Source organism: Dendrobates tinctorius, unplaced genomic scaffold (assembly GCF_039654945.1).
Source record: "Dendrobates tinctorius isolate UK_male_01 unplaced genomic scaffold, ASM3965494v1 ptg000241l, whole genome shotgun sequence".
NCBI classification, from domain to species: domain Eukaryota; kingdom Metazoa; phylum Chordata; class Amphibia; order Anura; family Dendrobatidae; genus Dendrobates; species Dendrobates tinctorius.
The window spans coordinates 2,289,971-2,308,204 of NW_027361908.1; the positions used below are offsets into that span (position 1 = coordinate 2,289,971).

The 18,234-nt window shown below is 44.1% G+C and overlaps 1 protein-coding gene across 2 annotated transcripts in view; it reads left to right on the plus strand.

The window, feature by feature from the left end:
- Positions 1-18,234, plus strand: part of CDC25C (cell division cycle 25C) — a 122,825-nt gene that overhangs the window by 84,108 nt on the left and 20,483 nt on the right. For both annotated transcript variants that reach the window (XM_073556908.1, XM_073556907.1), the window contains exons 8-14: positions 3,010-3,108; positions 3,356-3,499; positions 11,278-11,367; positions 14,427-14,606; positions 15,705-15,806; positions 16,702-16,764; positions 17,080-17,178. In XM_073556908.1, coding sequence (XP_073413009.1) covers positions 3,010-3,108; positions 3,356-3,499; positions 11,278-11,367; positions 14,427-14,606; positions 15,705-15,806; positions 16,702-16,764; positions 17,080-17,178 — 777 coding nt within the window. The remainder of the gene's footprint in view (positions 1-3,009; positions 3,109-3,355; positions 3,500-11,277; positions 11,368-14,426; positions 14,607-15,704; positions 15,807-16,701; positions 16,765-17,079; positions 17,179-18,234) is intronic.

Sequence of the window (18,234 nt, forward strand, 5' to 3'; positions counted from 1 at the left end):
GTTTATGCTTAGAACATACAACACTGCCCTTCACCTCTCCAAACAAACCTATTTCAACACCCTCATCACCTCACTGTCCAATAACCCGAAACGTCTCTTTGACACTTTTCATTCTCTACTCAATCCAAGAGTACAGGCCCCAACCACAGAGCTCAGAGCTGACGATCTGGCCAATTACTTCAAAGAAAAAATCGACCAGATTCGACAGGAAATTATCTCCCAATCACCTCATACCATGCACTGTCCTCCCTCCCCCACTGCATCTAGCTCACTCTCTGATTTTGAACCAGTCACAGAAGTAGTAGTAGTAAGCAGGCTCCTTGCATCTTCTCGCCCAACTACTTGCACCAGTGACCCATTTCCGTCACATCTCCTCCAGTCCCTTTCCCCTGCTGTCACCCCTCACCTAACTAAAATATTTAACCTCTCTCTCTCTTCTGGTATTTTTCCCTCCTCATTTAAGCATGCCATCATACATCCACTACTTAAAAAACCATCCCTCGACCAAAACTGTGCCGCTAACTATAGACCTGTCTCTAATCTTCCCTTCATCTCTAAACTCCTGGAACGCCTGGTCCACTCCCGTCTTATCCGCTATCTCTCAGAAAACTCTGTTCTCGACCCTCTCCAATCCGGTTTCCGCTCTTTACACTCCACTGAAACTGCCCTCACTAAAGTCTCTAATGATCTGCTAACAGCTAAATCAAATGGTCATTACTCCATGCTAATTCTCTTGGATCTCTCGGCAGCATTCGACACTGTGGATCAACAGCTCCTCCTCACTATGCTCCGTTCCATTGGCCTCAAGGACACCGTTCTCTCCTGGTTCTCCTCCTATCTCCCTGACCGCTCCTTTACTGTGTCTTTTGCCGTTTCCTCCTCCTCTCACCTTCCCCTTACTGTTGGGGTCCCCCAAGGATCGGTTCTAGGCCCCCTCCTCTTCTCCTTGTACACTGCCCCTATTGGTCAAACAATCAGTAGATTTGGGTTCCAGTACCATCTCTATGCTGATGACACCCAATTATACGCTTCTTCTCCTGACATCACGCCAGCCTTTCTAGAAAACACCGGCGATTGTCTAAACGCTGTGTCTAATATCATGTCCTCACTATATCGAACCTGTCAAAAACTGAACTCCTGGTGTTTCCTCCCTCTTCTAATGTACCTATACCCGACATTGCTATTTCCGTGGGTGGCTCCACTATTACTCCCCAGCAACAGGCCCGCTGTCTTGGGGTCATACTTGATTCCGAGCTTTCCTTTGCCCCCCACATTCGATCACTGGCTCGCTCTTGTCATCTGCACCTCAAAAACATTTCTAGAATTCGACCTTTTCTTACTTTTGACTCTGCAAAAACTCTTACTGTTTCTCTTATTCATTCTCACCTCGACTATTGTAACTCTCTTCTAATCGGTCTCCCTCTTACCAAACTCTCCCCTCTCCAATCTGTCTTGCATGCTGCAGCCAGGATCATATTCCTCACCAATCGTTACACCGATGCCTCTACCTTGTGCCAGTCATTACACTGGCTACCCATCCACTCCAGAATTCAGTATAAACTTATTACCCTCACCCACAAAGCCCTCCATGGCTCAGCACCACCCTACATCTTCTCCCTTGTTTCAGTATACCACCCTACCCGCGCCCTCCGTTCTGCTGATGACCTGAGGTTAGTATCCTCAATAGTCAGAACCTCCCACTCCCGTCTCCAAGACTTTACACGTGCCGCGCCAATTTTTTGGAATGCACTTCCCAGGTCAATACGATTAGTCCCCAATCCCCACAATTTTAAGCGTGCCCTGAAAACACATTTATTCAGACTGGCCTATCGCCTCAACACATTAACCTAATCTATCCCTGTGTGGCACAGCCAAAAGTCTTACCATAACCAGATTTCCCGCATCATGTTCCCACATGCTGTATGCATCCATTAGCCCTCTGTGTCTGTACTGTCACACACTTAACATTATGGCTGGTCCATACAATCAGGGCAACTGTTACCACCCACCTTTCGTGTCTACCTCTTTCCTCATAGACTGTAAGCTTGCGAGCAGGGCCCTCATTCCTCTTGGTATTTGTTATAATCTACTGTATGTGATTATTGCTATGCTGTAATGTCTATTGTCTGTACAAATCCCCTCTGAAATGTAAAGTGCTGCGGAATATGTTGGCGCTATAAAAATAAAATTTATTATTATTACCTTAATGAGCAAGGCCACGTGATCGCTCGGCACAGGAAGAGCTGCTGGAAGCCGGAACCAAAGAGATGCAGGGAGGGGAGTAGGATGTGTGTGTTTTTGTAATAGGAGCCATGCATACCAGGACGGGAGGGGGGAGCCACGCATACAAGGATAGGGATGGGGGAGCCACGCATACAAGGATAGGGACTGGGGAGCCACGCATACAAGGATAGGGACTGGGGAACCACGCATACAAGGATAGGGACGAGGGAGCCACGCATACAAGGATAGGGACGGGGGGAGCCACGCATACAAGGATAGGGACGGGGGGAGCCACGCATACAAGGATAGGGACGGGGGGAGCCACGCATACAAGGATAGGGACGGGGGGAGCCACGCATACAAGGATAGGGACGGGGGGAGCCACGCATACAAGGATAGGGACGGGGGGAGCCACGCATACAAGGATAGGGACGGGGGGAGCTCACGCATACAAGGATAGGGACGGGGGAGCCACGCATACAAGGATAGGGACGGGGGAGCCACGCATACAAGGATAGGGACGGGGGAGCCACGCATACAAGGATAGGGACGGGGGAGCCACGCATACAAGGATAGGGACGGGGGAGCCACGCATACCAGGACAGGGATGAGAGGACAATGCATACCCGGCTTATAATCAAGTACATACGGTATTTTCTCGGAGACCCCTATAAAAATGTTCTAGTGTAAAGACCGTTAACATTTTTTCAACTGATAACTTTTGTAGTTCCTTCATATTTACATTTGTCATTGACTGGGTATTTTTGCCCTTTCACCGATTTTTAGGAAAGTGTGACAAATAAGAATCCAGGTAAACCGTATTCTATGCTGCTTCTCCGAGGAGCGGCAGCTGACGTACAATTATCTCCAACATTTGGAGGCAAGGTGAGTGAAATTGCAACAGTTTATAACTAACCATTTAATTTGCCTAGAAACTTGGTTCCACCCAAGAATTTTATATTTTTATAATATGAAATGCTTACACCTACCCCATATGACTGGCTTTACTATGTGGGGGGGATGTTATGGTGTTGGATAACAACAACTAATGATTGTGCCATGTCAAAAGTCCAACTAGGTCTTTATTCTCCAATGTGGTACAAAAAAAACTGATCATGTTTTACATCTGCAGGATGATCTGTGTACAGAGTACGACCATGAGCTTCATGTCTTGGGTTCACCAATAGATACTGTGGCAACATGTGTAGATGAGGACAAAGAACACTTTGATGGGTTTACTGAATGTTTAGCCTTGGATGATGAAGAGACTGCTGAGGTATGAGTCCTTTATGTAGACTTCATATTTCAGGAAATATGAAGTCATTCCAGATTTTTATAATGGCTATATTGTAAAGTGTGTTAATATAAAGTTGGGTGCTGAAATATTTGGGCTCTGCTTGCCATTAATTTTTATTTAAAATGAAACCTGTATTTGAAGTGTAGCCTTTCAGGTACAATTGATGGGGTTGAGCAAAAATATCATGTAGCGTGTTTAGGAATTCCAACCATTTTTCTACAAGGCCTCCTCATTTCTGGGGCTCAAAAGTAATTGGGTAAATGAAATTCACCATAAATAAAATATTAATTTTTAATACTTTGTAGAGAATCCTTTGCAGGCAATGACTGCTGAAGTCTGGAAGCAATGGACGTCTCGAAACGCTGGGTTTCTTCCTTTTGTGATGCTTTGCCAGCCTTTGCTGCAGCTGACTTCACTTGTTGATTGTTTGTGGGTCTTTCTGCCTTTGTCTTAAGCATGTGACATGTGAAATACATGCTTTATGGGGTTGAGATTTGCAGAATATTCCACTTTGCTTTAAACTCCTGGATCGCTTTCACAATGTTTTGGGTCATTGGATGGCGCTTTGCAATAGATTGACAATCAACCTTACTGTATTTGGTTGACTGAGCAGAAAGTATATAGCTCTGTTCTCTTCAGAATTCATGTATCTGCTTCTGTCTTCAATTACATCATCGAGAAACACTATTGACCCAGTGACGTTGGAAGCCGTGCATGCCCATGCCATCACACTGCCTCCACCATATTTCAAAGAGGATGTGGTGTGCTTTGGATCATGAGCTGTTCCAAGCTGTCTCCACACTTTCTTCTTCCCATCATTCCGGTACAGGTTGATCTTAGTTTTATCTGTCCAAAGAATGCTTTTCCAGAATTGGGCTTGCTTCTTTAAATGCTTTTTTTTATCTGCAAAGTCTAATCTGGCCTTCTCTATTTTTAAGCCAAATTAATGGTTTGCACCTTGTGGTGACCCTCTGTATTTGCTGTCATGAAGTCTTCTCTCTATGGTAGACTTGGATATTGAAGCACCTACTTCCTGGAGAGTGTTCTTCACTTGGGCGGATGTTGTGAAGGAGTTTTTCTTCACCATGGAAAGGATTCTATAATTATCCACCATTGTTGTCATTCGTCCAGGTCTTTTTGAGTTCCAAAGCTCACCATTGGGCTTTTTTTTCCCCAGAACGTATCAAACTGTTGATTTGGCCACTCCTAATATTTCTCTCTGATGGATTTATTATTTTGTTTCAGCCTAAGGAAGGTCTTTTATCTCCCATTGAAAGCTCCTTTAACCCCGTTCTGACATCTGACGTAATGATCCATCCATGTGACCTTGGCCTGTTTGACAATGGACGGATCATTACGTCATATATTTAATGCAACCCTGCGACCGAAGTTGCGGTGATCACGTTAAAACCCCGGTGCCATCTTACCTCTGGATAGATGGTGCCGTCATCCTGGGGGTTGTCGCCGCTCTCCCTCACCCACGATCGCTGTGATTGGCTGATCAAATCGCAGCATTTCTCATTGTTTCAGGCAATCAGATTGCATGAAATACTGATGTCCCAGCCTAGGATTGAGCACCGGAATGGACTTTGATTGGCGTGATCGACGATCACATCGATCGCGCCAATCGAAGGGCACAGGAAGAGCATCGATCCTAGGCCGATGCCTAGCAATGCCAGGCATGGCCTGGACACGCTGATTGGCGCGATTGACGATTACATCAATTGCGTCAATCACAGTGCACAGCCATGGTGTGACCGCGCTGTGACTTGCCTGTGCCCTGCATGTGACCTGCCTAGGACTGAAGCTGTGAGCTCCGATCCTAGGCTGTTGCCTGCCAATGTCAGCATCACCAGAGCCAGCTCTGTTTGGTGTGATCGATGTCATCATTGATCGCACCAATGACAGGGCACAGCATCGGTATGTCTGCTCTGTGACCGCACTGCAGGTCCTCGCACTAGCTGAGGATTCCTGCAGAGCGGTCACGTTACAGGATCTGCTGCTGTTCTGGGCCTTGTGGTGCCACAGAAGCCTGTGACACCACAATCCCTGCTGAAGAAAGAACAGAGAAGAAAGAAGAGAGACAACAACTGTAAGTGTTCTGATCACTGCCCGATTTTCTCTTCATCCACCGCAATCCCCTTTTCTTTCCCCCTCTTTTTACCCCATCGACCCCCCCCCCCCTTACGCCACCCCCGTGTGAACATCCAGCAGCCGCCGACCTTTGATAAGTGACGCAGGTCACGCACGCGCACACATGCACGCACGCGCACACATGCACGCACGCGCACACACACTTAAAGGGAATCTGTCACCCCATTTTTGAACGATCAGCTGCCGGCACCTCCATCAGGGGCTTATCTACAGCATTCTGTAATGCTGTAGATAAGCCCCCGATGTAACCTGAAAAAGAAGAAAAATGAGTTCTATTATACTCACCCAGGGGCGGTCCAGGTCCGGTTTTGGTCCGATGGGTGTCGCGGTCTGGCGCATCCCATCTTGTAGCGATGACGTCGTCTTCTTTGCTTCCTGTCGCGGCTCCGGCGCATGCGCACTGCTCTACCCTGTTGAGAGCAGAGTACTGCAGTGCGCAGGCGCTGGACCAGGTCAGGGAGGGCAGATAAAGTACACCTGCTCAGGAGCCGCAATGGAAAGCAAAGAAGAGGACGTCATCACTACAAGATGGGAGGCACCGGACCGCGACACCCTCCGGACCCGGGGTGAGTATAATCTAACTAGTTTTTCTTCTCTTTCGGGTTACATCAGGGGCTTATCTACAGCATTACATAATGCTGTAGATAAGCCCGTGATGGTGATGGTGGTGCCGGCAGCTAATATTCCAAAAATGGGGTGACAGATTCCCTAAAGTACTGACACAATCGCCATATTCATAAAAAAAAATGTCATCCCGCTCGTCCCAACAACGCTATTCAGTGGAGGAGGCATATGCTTTCCTTGCCTCCGATACGGATAGCAAGGGCGAGGATCCCACATTTTCTTTATTTTTCATTTTCTTCTTCCTCCTCCTGATCTTCCTCCTCGGGTCCTGCTGAACAGCCAGGCAGACGTCCCAGGACAGAAGATGAAGCAGCGCCTCCTATTCCAGAAGATGAACCAGCGCACCCCATTATGGAGCCACTGATTCCTGATTTTGTGGCAGAATCAGGAATCAAGTTTGACACCACTGGCCTCACAGAACTAGAGTTTTTCAAAGTCTTTTTCTCTGAGGGTTTTGTTAACCTCAAGGTGGGCTAAACTAATTTTGTATGCTCATCAGTTTTTGGCACAAAACTCCTGTTCACCATTTTCTAACTGGTCTGCTGTAGACGCAGTTGAAATGATGCAGTTTTGGGGTCTGTTCCTTCATATGGGGATCCTAAAGAAGCCAGAATTTCAGCAATATTGGAGTGTTAATTTATTTTTATTTATTTTTTTTTACAACACTCCAGTGTTCCGAATGGTCATGACACGGACACTTTTTGAGGCCATCCACAAATTCCTGCATTATACCGATAATGAGCAGTGTCCCCCACAAGATGACCCCAACTTTGACCATCTGTTCAAAGTTTGGCCAGTCATTGAACACTTAATTATATTGGTCCACTGCATCCTCTCTGGTCTTTTGCTGTTTTCTTGTATTGGATGAATTTTAAGTCCTCTTTTTGCGCTATTTCAGTATTTGGATTTAGTGTTAGGGACCCATAAATGTGGGGACCTTTGGCGCAGGTTACGGGCTCACGTATTTTGGCCAAAATATCAGCTAATACCTCACATTTTTTTTTTATTTTTTTTTTGCACTTTTTATTCAGGGTGCAGTTGGGCCCATTTGGTCTTGTAAACTGCGGTGTCTGTTCACATGGCATACAAGTTTTTATTGTGCATCACTCTACCAAGCAACCGCCCCCTCCATGTATTGGTAGGCTGTGAGCGGTTGTCTCATCGATATTCTTGCACCTGTGTTGCCATCTTAATTATATGGGTCCACTGCATCCTGAATTTGTCTGCAATTGTCTGGAGGCCTGGATGGGTAAACCTCTCTGCTTTTTTGCTGTTTTCTTGTATTATTGGAGGATTTTTAAGTCCTCTTTTTGCGCTAGTAGTTTGCTGAAGTGTACATGCCCCAAAGGGACATCTCCGTGGATGAGTCCTTAGTTCATTTTACGGGAAGGCTCAGATTCCGTCAGTACAAGCCCAGCAAGAGGGCCAGCTACGTAATCAAACTCTACAAACTGTGTGAGAGTACCTCAGGGTACACCCACACGTTTAGAGTTTATGAAGGGAAGGACACCCTGATTGAACCCCCTGAATGCCCCCCTGCCCTGGGAGTGAGTGGGAAAAGCGTGTGGGATTTGGTGCACCCACTGCTGGATAAAGGTTGTCACCTCTACACGGATAACTTTTATACCAGAATCCCACTCTTCAAAACCCTCTCTGCATGAGGTACTGCATGCAGCCTGCGGTACTGTCCGCAAAAATCAGAGAGGCCTCCCGAAAATGCTACTTGGGCAGATGCTCAGAAGGGGTGAGAGCAGAGCCCAATGTATCGACAACCTGCTGTTGGTCAAGTACAAGAGGGATGTATTTTTCTTGACCACCATACACGGTGATGGCAGCGCCCTCGGCACTGTACAAGGTACCTCTGCACAGGTCAGCAAACCGGATTGTGTACTGGCGTTCAACAAAAACATGGAGGGCATTGATCTCTCTGACCAACTCCCCCAGTTGTACAGTGCTTTGAGAAAGGAGTGGTACAAAAAGCTGGCCATGCACATCATACAAATGGCAATGCTCAACGCTTTCCAGCTGTCACGATGTGCAGACCAGACTGCTATGTCGTACCTTGAGTTCCAGGAGGTAGTGAATAAGGCCTTGATATTTGACATTCAGGAAGAGGAGCAGGCCCCAGTACTTCCGGACCTGAAGGTGCATATATCGCACCAGTTCAGCATTTCCCGGGGGGAGGTCCCTCAAGCTAAAATTGCTAACAATTTTATTAGTGTGTAAGTAGGGGATTGACCTCAATCTGTTTCTTATCCCATCCATCCTTGTAATACTGGACGTATAAATGTACATCCTCTCTAGTGGATTTACACTGTTTTACCAAAGTACTGTATATCAGTGATTAAATAATTTCACTGAGAAGTCCCCTAATGGAACTGAAGAAAAGATTAAAGGGAACCTGACAGGAGATTCATGCTGCCTGTCCTATGGTCACCTTGAATCTGAAACTGCCTGTGTTATTGCAGTCATGTATGGTTTTATACCGAAACACCGTGGCTTTTTGAAAAGCTGACAGAGGACCATCTGTCTTGGATGACTAGTACAAGAGGCAGGTAGTTTTTCCCAGCCCCACTCGCAATGACTGACGGGTCTCTCCCTGTGTTTGTTTGGAAGAGACATGTCAGTCAAAGGCGGAGGCAAGTTGGGAGAAGCCATCGGGGTCTGTCCTCCTGGACTATTGATATGAGACCCTGATTGATTTGCTTTTTAAATAGTTTATTGAATACAAAAATGTGCACAGTAAATAAATCCATTTTCCCCCCTCGAAGTGGTTTAATTACGGTATGTAAAATTGTAGAATTAAAAAATATATAATGAAATCACTCGTCCTGCAAAAAAAAAAATGCATCAATGGAAAAATAACATTGTTCTACTTTCACTGTGATCGTCTTGACGTGTGGAAAGAAGGTAAAATATTACTTATGTCACATTGGTAATGGGACGCCTCTCACACCCAGGGCTGTGGGGTACTTTGTACCGGGCCCGGTGGATCTCAATGGAAGTTGTCACGGTAGCTGTGGCCCTGGGCGCCCATTGTAAATGTTCAGTGTGAATGAATAAGTCGTGACGCCATTGTGGTGTTCGGCAATGTAGATGTTAGGCCGACGCTGCAGACAGATCCTCTGGAACAGATGGTATGGTGCAGCAGTGATGGTATAGCCCTCCACAGGCAGGGCTGTTGTCCCAGCGCAGAGTAGATCTGGTGACACTTAGGTGGTGTAGTGTCAGGCGCAGGGGAGGTAGCAGTGCCGGGCAGGTTGACGCTGAGATAAGTGGAGGACACCAGGGCATGTAGTTCCAAAGCTTTACTCACAGTCTGTTGTACAAACAGGTGCCTGTCTCCGTGCAGCGTCCTTCGGGTCAGGGGCTCAGTCAACCCCCAGGCCAGCTGGAATACTCCTTTCCAACACTCCGCCAACTTGTGCCTTTCTGAACGTCTCCTCTTATAGCGCCTTTAGATGAAGTACTCCTAGTACTGAGTTACACTGGCATTCCTCCTGTCTGATGTTCCTATGAACTCTACTTGTACGGCAGACAGCTGTAGCCTGCTTCGGGGACTCCTTGCTACTAAGTCCCGGCTCACTATCCAGTTGCTGTTGTGCCCCCAAGTCTTCTGTGGGAATAAAGTGGTCACTACTTCTATTACTCCGGTGTCTGCTGCAAGACCATTAGTATCTGTACAACCTCGGGGACCGGGCCCCGGCCTTGCGCTTAGAACTTCTAGGAAGGGTTCTCTTCTCACTCACTCTCTTTTACTCCTTACGTTCCGTACTAATCCTTTCTTTCTATGGAGAGTCAAGCTTTCAGTCTATGTTGCGCTCTCTTTCTCTCCTTCCCGTGCCAGCAGACCCAGATCACTGGGATCTGCTGCAGCACCTCCATCCATCCATCTATCCCTCTCTCTAGGGATCTTCTTCTCTCTCCAACCAACTACTGACTGACTAACTCAAACTCTTCCCACTCTTTGTAATGTCATCTAACTCCACCCACCTCCCAGCACGTTTCGTGTTCCAAGCAGGGAGCCACCAATGGGTGCTTTGCTATACTCCAAGCAGGGAGACGAAGGTGCTTTGCTACACTACTTTGTGGTGTGGGGTGCAGGTGTTGGAGTGTGGCCAGGAGTCTCCAACTTACCTGGATGGTGGGGCACCACACCTCAGAAGGAGGTGCAGTACCTCTGTGGCGACTGAGCCTCAGGGGCACCACAGTAACAATGCAAAATTCATGCTGTAGAAAAAAAATGGAAGAATTTTTCATTTTTGTATCATTTTTTTTTTTTTGGCTGACATGATTGGTTGCATGGAAGCGTGGTGCATAGATGTGATGGTAGTGTTTGTTTCTGGCTTAGTAAGACCCTTGATCTATGTAAAAAGATAGTTTTCCAAGAGCAATCATAGAACTTATATATTTTTAATTCCTGTGTAAAGTAGTTATGTATTGCTGAAGTTTTATGTCCTGGATAGTGTAAATGACAAAGATAGGCTGCTTGTTTTTGTTACATGCATGTACCGTAATTGTTCCAAAACTAAAATAAAATTCCTTTTTAGAAGATGGTGCAAAGAGAATGAATTCAGTTTCACTATGACAAGTTATTAATATAGTTTACACTTCTATCCTTCTGCATATTATTTGAACACCTACCTCAAAAACGATCATTCATGAGTAGTCATTAGGTCTTCTGTCCTCAGAGTATACTGTATATACTGTATTTAGTAACATTCTCTAAAATCTCATTGGCTTGTCTAGTGACCTTACATTAACTTCTGTTTAGCAGTAAGTGATTGGTCCAAGCCATTACAGAAGGTCTGGCTGAATTAAGTATGTAATTATGTTGTAATATATTTAAACATTTAACTACCAGTGACAGAGGCTTTATAACTGGTTGTGCATTATCTGTTGCAATGTAATTTTATAATGTACCATAGGAATGCATAATATGAATGCTAAAATCATGTGTTTGTTTTTTGTTTGTGAAGAATGCATCCACGGTAGCTGCTAATTTGTCCTCTTCAATGGCCATTTTACTAAGTGGACCCTTCCTGAATCCGGATGTAGATGTCAGTAATGTAAGTAAAACATGATCATCTTCTCACTGTATTTTGCAGATGTGTAGCTGAGATTACAGTAGAATTACAGATGGTGACTTACAGCTGATGTTGTTTCCTATGGAGTCGTTCATTTTTCTGTCTTTGTCATCCGCCCCAGACCATACCCATCTATTCCCAACCTGCAGAAACTCCTCATCCTACTGTCATCCCAATACTGAGCCGCTGCTACTGTATGTATTACTGATCCTCTCCGTACCCCCACTTAAATTCCACCTCTGTACCTCTTTCAAAGTAAAATGCTGCCTTTGTACCCTCTAGATGGTAACATTGCATCCTAGAAAATATTAATGTCCTGTGCAAATGCAATAGGAAACAGTGCCCACAGCCTTGCCCCCTAGAAAGGAATAATGCCCCCAGTGTGCCCATTGACATTCACAATACAGAGTGACACTGTAACAGATATACTTAAAGTGAACCTGTCAGCAGGATTGTGCACAATAACCCACACACGGTGTCAGGTAGGTGCCGTTATACTGATTAATATGATACCTGGGTGATGAAATCCGTCTTGTGGTTGTTTTTTAATCTATATTTGCAGTTTTCAGTTAATGAGATTCTCGTGCTTCGGGGGAGTCTGTTTGGTGTTCTGTTCACATATTCATCCTTATGGGTTTATGACAGGTCACTGATCCCTCAGTGACCTGCCTCCTATTTTACATGCTGCATATAATAGTGTTGGCTTTGAAGAAAAAATTCACCTTCAGCAAAATGGCGGTGACGCCTGTCATAGATATATGCTACTGCACAATCACCAGCACCATTTTGCTGCAGCCAAATTTTTTTTTTCTCCCTCCTACAAAATGGTGGCGCTTGCGCAGTAGCATCTATTGTCAAGTGATGCCCAAAGGTGGGAAGTGCTTGCGCAGGGTGAGCATTGCTTGCTGATAGATGCTACTGCGCATTTGCCGTCGCTGGCACTGTTTTGATGGAACAAAAAAAATAAAATATTGGCTGCAGCAAAAGCTCCCTGTACACGGCCTGAAGGGGGATCCCACAGCTCCCCTGTACACGGCCTGAAGGGGGATCCCACAGCTCCCCTGTACACGGCCTGAAGGGGGATCCCACAGCTCCCCTGTACACGGCCTGAAGGGGGATCCCACAGCTCCCCTGTACACGGCCTGAAGGGGGATCCCACAGCTCCCCTGTACACGGCCTGAAGGGGGATCCCACAGCTCCCCTGTACACGGCCTGAAGGGGGATCCCACAGCTCCCCTGTACACGGCCTGAAGGGGGATCCCACAGCTCCCCTGTACACGGCCTGATGGCCTCCCTGTAGTCTAACCACGAGCACTATTAAAGGAAAAAATACAAAAATATTTTACTCGCCTAACTCCATGCACCAACACAGAGTTTAACTGTGCTGTGCATACAAATACAGTTTAGAGTGGCAATATCCAATATTATCAAATCTTCGCTGTTTACCCTATTGTACGCGTCACTCAATGCTGATGTGACTTCAGTGAGACCACCTTTGACCTTGAATGGTTGGCAGGCCTGAGTATGTAGAAGGACTCAAAGGCTTTTGTACTAGCATATAGATATATGCTAGTGTATTTTACAAATGTAGAAAATAAAATTAAGCCCCCTTATGAAACTCCATTACCATTATATTTTCGTTAGTCTCCTTTTCTAATGTTGATCAGCTATTGCCAGTCAGTGTCACACCCTCTTCATAGTCTAGTGGCCACAGCCTAGTTTGTGGCTGTGTCTGTTTAGGTGAATAGGACTAAACTACAATATCCAGTACATCTGCTTTTAAAAGTATGGACTAGTTCTCTACAGAGACTTGTTCAGAAGGGGAACACGCGACTTTGTATCGCTATGCACTTTTCAAACAGCGAATTCATAGGCGTTTGGGTAATCTTACCCCTATCACAGTCTAAGCCTTGAGATAAACCAGCAATCCAAAAAGTAGCTCCTATTTGAAAAAGGAGTAAACAGATCAAGCCAATATAACCATGTAAATATTACTCCATAATTAAAGAATATCAGACAAATATATATACAAATAATAAATACTTATTAGAAGATACACATGTAAAATGAAAGCATTATTAAATTCAAATAAAAGTAAAAAGGGAGGAGGCTGTTGTGGGACAGAATCTAATCAAAATAATAGACAATTCAAAAAGTAGCCACTAGATGGCAGAAGGCCACCAGCAAATGCGATATGTATATTACTATATACACGCGTGCTATTTGGTAGTCCTCTACATTTTACATTGTCTTTTTTATTTTTATTACATTGTCTGCCTTATCAGCTGTCACCTCCTCTTTTTGTTTATTTGATTGTAATAATTCTTTTATAATACAAGTTATATGATCATACAATAAGTCAGTAATTTTAAAAAACGAAACAGAAAATAAATTATATTTAAGAAAAAAAATCACAATGGCATATTTTATATTCCTGCAGACATCGTTACTAATACAGAACATTAAAATGTATTATGGGGGGGTTTTTATTTATTTAGTTATTTATTTATTTTTTACTTTTCAAAAAGTTTGAGGCCAAAATAAGCCCGGACATCTAAGTTGTTGAATACATGTTCATTAAAGCACCACTGCACACTTTCAAATTTTAGATTATGCTGGACTGTATTGCTAATATTAGGGTATGTGCACACATTGCGGATCCACAGCGGATTTGGCCCTGCGGATCCGCAGCAGTTTTCCAAGGGATGTACAGTACCATGGTATCCTGTGGAAAACAAAAACCGCTGTGCACATGCTGTGGAAAAATCCGCACGGAAACGCAGCGGTTTATTTTCTGCAGCATGTCAGTTCTTTGTGCGGATTCCGCAGCGTTTTTACACCTATTCCATTTTAGGAATCCGCAGGTGTAAAAACGCAGGCTATCCACTAGAAATCCACAGTATTACGCAGGCATTTTGACCTGCAGATTCCGCGCAGAAAAATCCGCAGACGAATCCACGACATGTGCACATACCCTTAGAGTTGTAGATTTGATCTTATGCAAGACAAACATGTTAGAAATCTAACTTCTGCATTGTCAGGTGTCCATGAACCGAAGTCGCCTTTACAGATCACCATCTATGCCTGAGAAACTAGACCGGCCTGTGCTAAAGAGAACAATAGGACGGCAAGAAAATGAGACTCCAGTTAAGGTGAAAAGAAGGCGCAGTACTAGCAGCCCTTTGCAGCCTGACGACGATGAAAACTGCCAACCAAGACGGGTAAGGAAATCCTGCATTCAGGGTTGTGGCCACATTTTGCAGCATAGTGAATCTGAGGACTGTTGGCTCATGTTTGAAATGTGTCACATCTCAAAGATGGCAAATATACTTACATATGTGTTCTTATTATATCAATGTCCGTTTTCTAAATCTAATGTCCGTTTTCTAAATCTAAATAGCCTAGATTCTGTCCGGAATGATTTGTTAGCACTAGTTAGGTGATGCTCCATGTTTCTGATACAGAGCTCCTGCATAGCCCTGTATTAAAAGTAAGTTACTGGATATCTAGTTACACACTTGCCTTTTTGATGGCGTTGGGGGAAGAGTCAGGACACCTTTACCTACATTAACTGGTTGGTGGAATCGTCCAGGATTCATCTTCGTGTAGGTCTCCTTTTAAATGGTCACCGTCAGTTCCATAAACTTTTCATCTATTGCACAAGAAAATGACTAAATTTTGTAATTTATCTTATCTGACAAATCTATACATTTTTATCCACTTATGAGCCACTTCTTTCTGTGCCTCCTGTACTCAAAGCTGCATCTTTATAGTAAGTGTTTTTCACCCAGGACTGTATTCGCAAGTATTCCATGCTGATTCTTAACATGCCCTACATAGACACAGAGGAGCAGGGGTGCCTCACTTTGGTTTGCACTGTGAATTGAACACATCTTAGCAGCTTGTCTTCACCAGCTCAGAGACAACTGTAAATTAGAAGGAGAAAGCTGTGGGGAAATCTGGAGAAATATGCAGGATACAAGACCTATAATGGTTCCTTGTCAAGATGATCATACATCAGCTATTGCATTTAGATACCGTACGTGGAAACTGTTAGTAGTTCAGACGAATTGCAACAGGAATTTCAATGTCCAAGTATACCTGCTGCAATGTTTCTCCAAAGTTACACACATAATTACTTACTCGCTGTGGGAAGTTATTCTTAAAAGATGTGTAATGGCTTTTAACCAATCTTTTATCCTTACTGCTGCTTGCATTATGAATAGTAAGTGCTCCTAATAATCTTTGCTGCCATTAATCTATTGATAACTACTAGTTTATTGCTTGTGTGACTTGTCTTACACTTTGTATGTTATTAGGGCTCTTCACTTAAGAAGACACTTTCTCTGTGTGATGTGGATATTACAAAGGCCTTGGATGAGGATTACAGTCACAGACAGTTAATTGGAGACTTTTCAAAGGTGACTTTATATACATTCATTGGACTGTATTAACCACAGCATAACATTTTTTGCGTTAATACTACCCAAAATAAGCTCAGTTTCAGTAAAATAGTGAAAAGTTTCCTCCTACAAAAGGCAACTTGTTTAGGAACTTCTATGACATTTTTCTGGACTTTGCTTGTACTCTTGGGGCCTGTGCACACGTTGTAGATTTGTCACAAAGCCTTAAGGGTTTCCTGATGCCAGCCAAGTGAATGCGAATCCTGATGTCTCATCCACACGGTGCTTATTTTTTACTTGTAGATTTGAAACAGATTTAAATCTGCAGCATGTCAACTTTTTGTCTTTGCTGTACATTTCACCCATACTAATGAGTGGGGGAAAAATCAGAAAAAAATTAAAAAATGCACCTATTTTTCCTTCCAAGGGATGCAGAAATTTCGGCACCAAATGCTTAACTTGTGCACATAATTTTTTAAAGTGTTTTTGATAAACTTTACAAAATAAGTTTTACTTTTTGTAGCGAACAACATAAATATTTCCAAATATTTTGATACATTTCCACTTTGTGATTATATTTATTTTTTTAAAGCCTCAGCTTCTCTTACCCATCAATGTTACCTTACTGATATCAGAATATGGCTAGTATAAGATGGCCAGGAGCAGTCGATGCAGATCGCTTCAGGAAGTCAAAATTTGCTGCACTCCAGACTTGGCACTACTTGGGTATATAGAAAAGAAATGATGGGGCAGATAATATTTGTATGCATTGGGAAAATCTATTCTTTCATTGCTCTTCTGCTCTGCTTACCTGTCCACTGGGTATTGCAGCAGTTTCTTTTTCACTTTTAAAAGAGCATTGCTACAATTCTCATCACAGCTGCTAGTATTTCACTATAGTGCTTTTCTGCAGGTTTATGCTTTGCCTACTGTGACGGGACGTCACCAGGATCTCCGCTACATAACAGCTGAGACTGTAAGTATAGTTTTCATGTAATGCAGGTCATATTCTTAGGATAGGGAATGTTGCCTTCACTCATCTATTCTCATTCTATACAGAACTGTGATCACCTACTGTACTCTAGAAAGTTGAGTTGTTTTGTAAATACAGTATATTACTTGTGTTGAACTGATCCTGATTTACAGCTTGTACTCCAGAGCTGCATTCACAATTCTGCCTATTTTGTCAAGCTGGTCAACAGACAGGCTTATAACAGCCTAGCTGAGCTGTTTTTATATCCTTATTGTTAAAATGTAAGGAAATACATGATGTTCATTGTTTTAACACTAGATGGCGGCCTTAATTAACGGTGAATTCAACAGTCTTGTGGAGACATTCTACATCATTGATTGCCGCTACCCGTATGAATTTGAAGGGGGCCATATCCAGGTGAAGTGCTGCTATTTTGGGAGCTCTTTCTGCAGTTGTGAATTGTTCAGATCTCTTACATTCTTCAACTGTTTTTCATATTGGCTTTAACTCTGATAAAAAGCTCTGTTCTTTCTAACATTAGTGGGTTTTTTTGTTTGTTTTTTTTTTGAGGGGGATTGTTCTTTGGTGTGGTGGTGACCATATAGCTGCATGTTTAGAAATGTTTCCTATTTCAGAAGGATGGAATTTGAGGTTCTGTTTATTTTCGCTTGTTTTGTAAATATAGCTCAAAGATATAAGGTGCTATACCTTCTCGCTTGTGAAGAAACACCTGGCCTGGTCCACAACTGATCAGTTTGTATTTTTTTTTTTTTTTTTTTTATAGCAATTATGGTATTTTTATTCTGATTCACTCCTTTTTTAAGGTATATAAAAGGGGCAATCCAATCTTAGACCCTTATATCAGATCATTGGAGACCACCTCACTTAAGATTTATGGAGGTCTTAGGGTGGTTTCACATTAGCGTTTTAGGGCCCGCCCCCTGCCGCGCCTCCTCCGGTAGCTCCGCCTACCGGCGCATGACGCTGCATGCGTCCTGTGTCCCCTATCTTTATCACTGGGGACACAGGCCGTGCGCAGTATGCGTTTGGCGGCGCATGCGTCCTTTTGACGGTGCGCCGAGCGCAACCAAATTGCAACAGGTTGCGTTTGGCGCTGGGTGGCGCACCGTCAAAAGGACGCATGCGCCGCCAAACGCATACTGCGCACGGCCTGTGTCCCCAGTGATAAAGATAGGGGACGCATGTGCGGGTAGGCGGAGCTACCGGAGGAGGTGCGGCAGGGTCGGAACTTAGCGGCGGCCGTGCGCAGGCCGTCGCTGCGCCCTGAAACGCTAACGTGAAACCACCCTCAGAGATGGGACCTGCACTCGAAGATATACTATACATGTCCACATACATCTTTAAGGCTATGTGCACACGGAATTTTTTGGCTCTGCGGATTTTGTAGTAAAAACCGCAGATAAATCCGCAGGACTTTATCTGCAGTTTTGCCTGCGGTTTTATACCTCATAA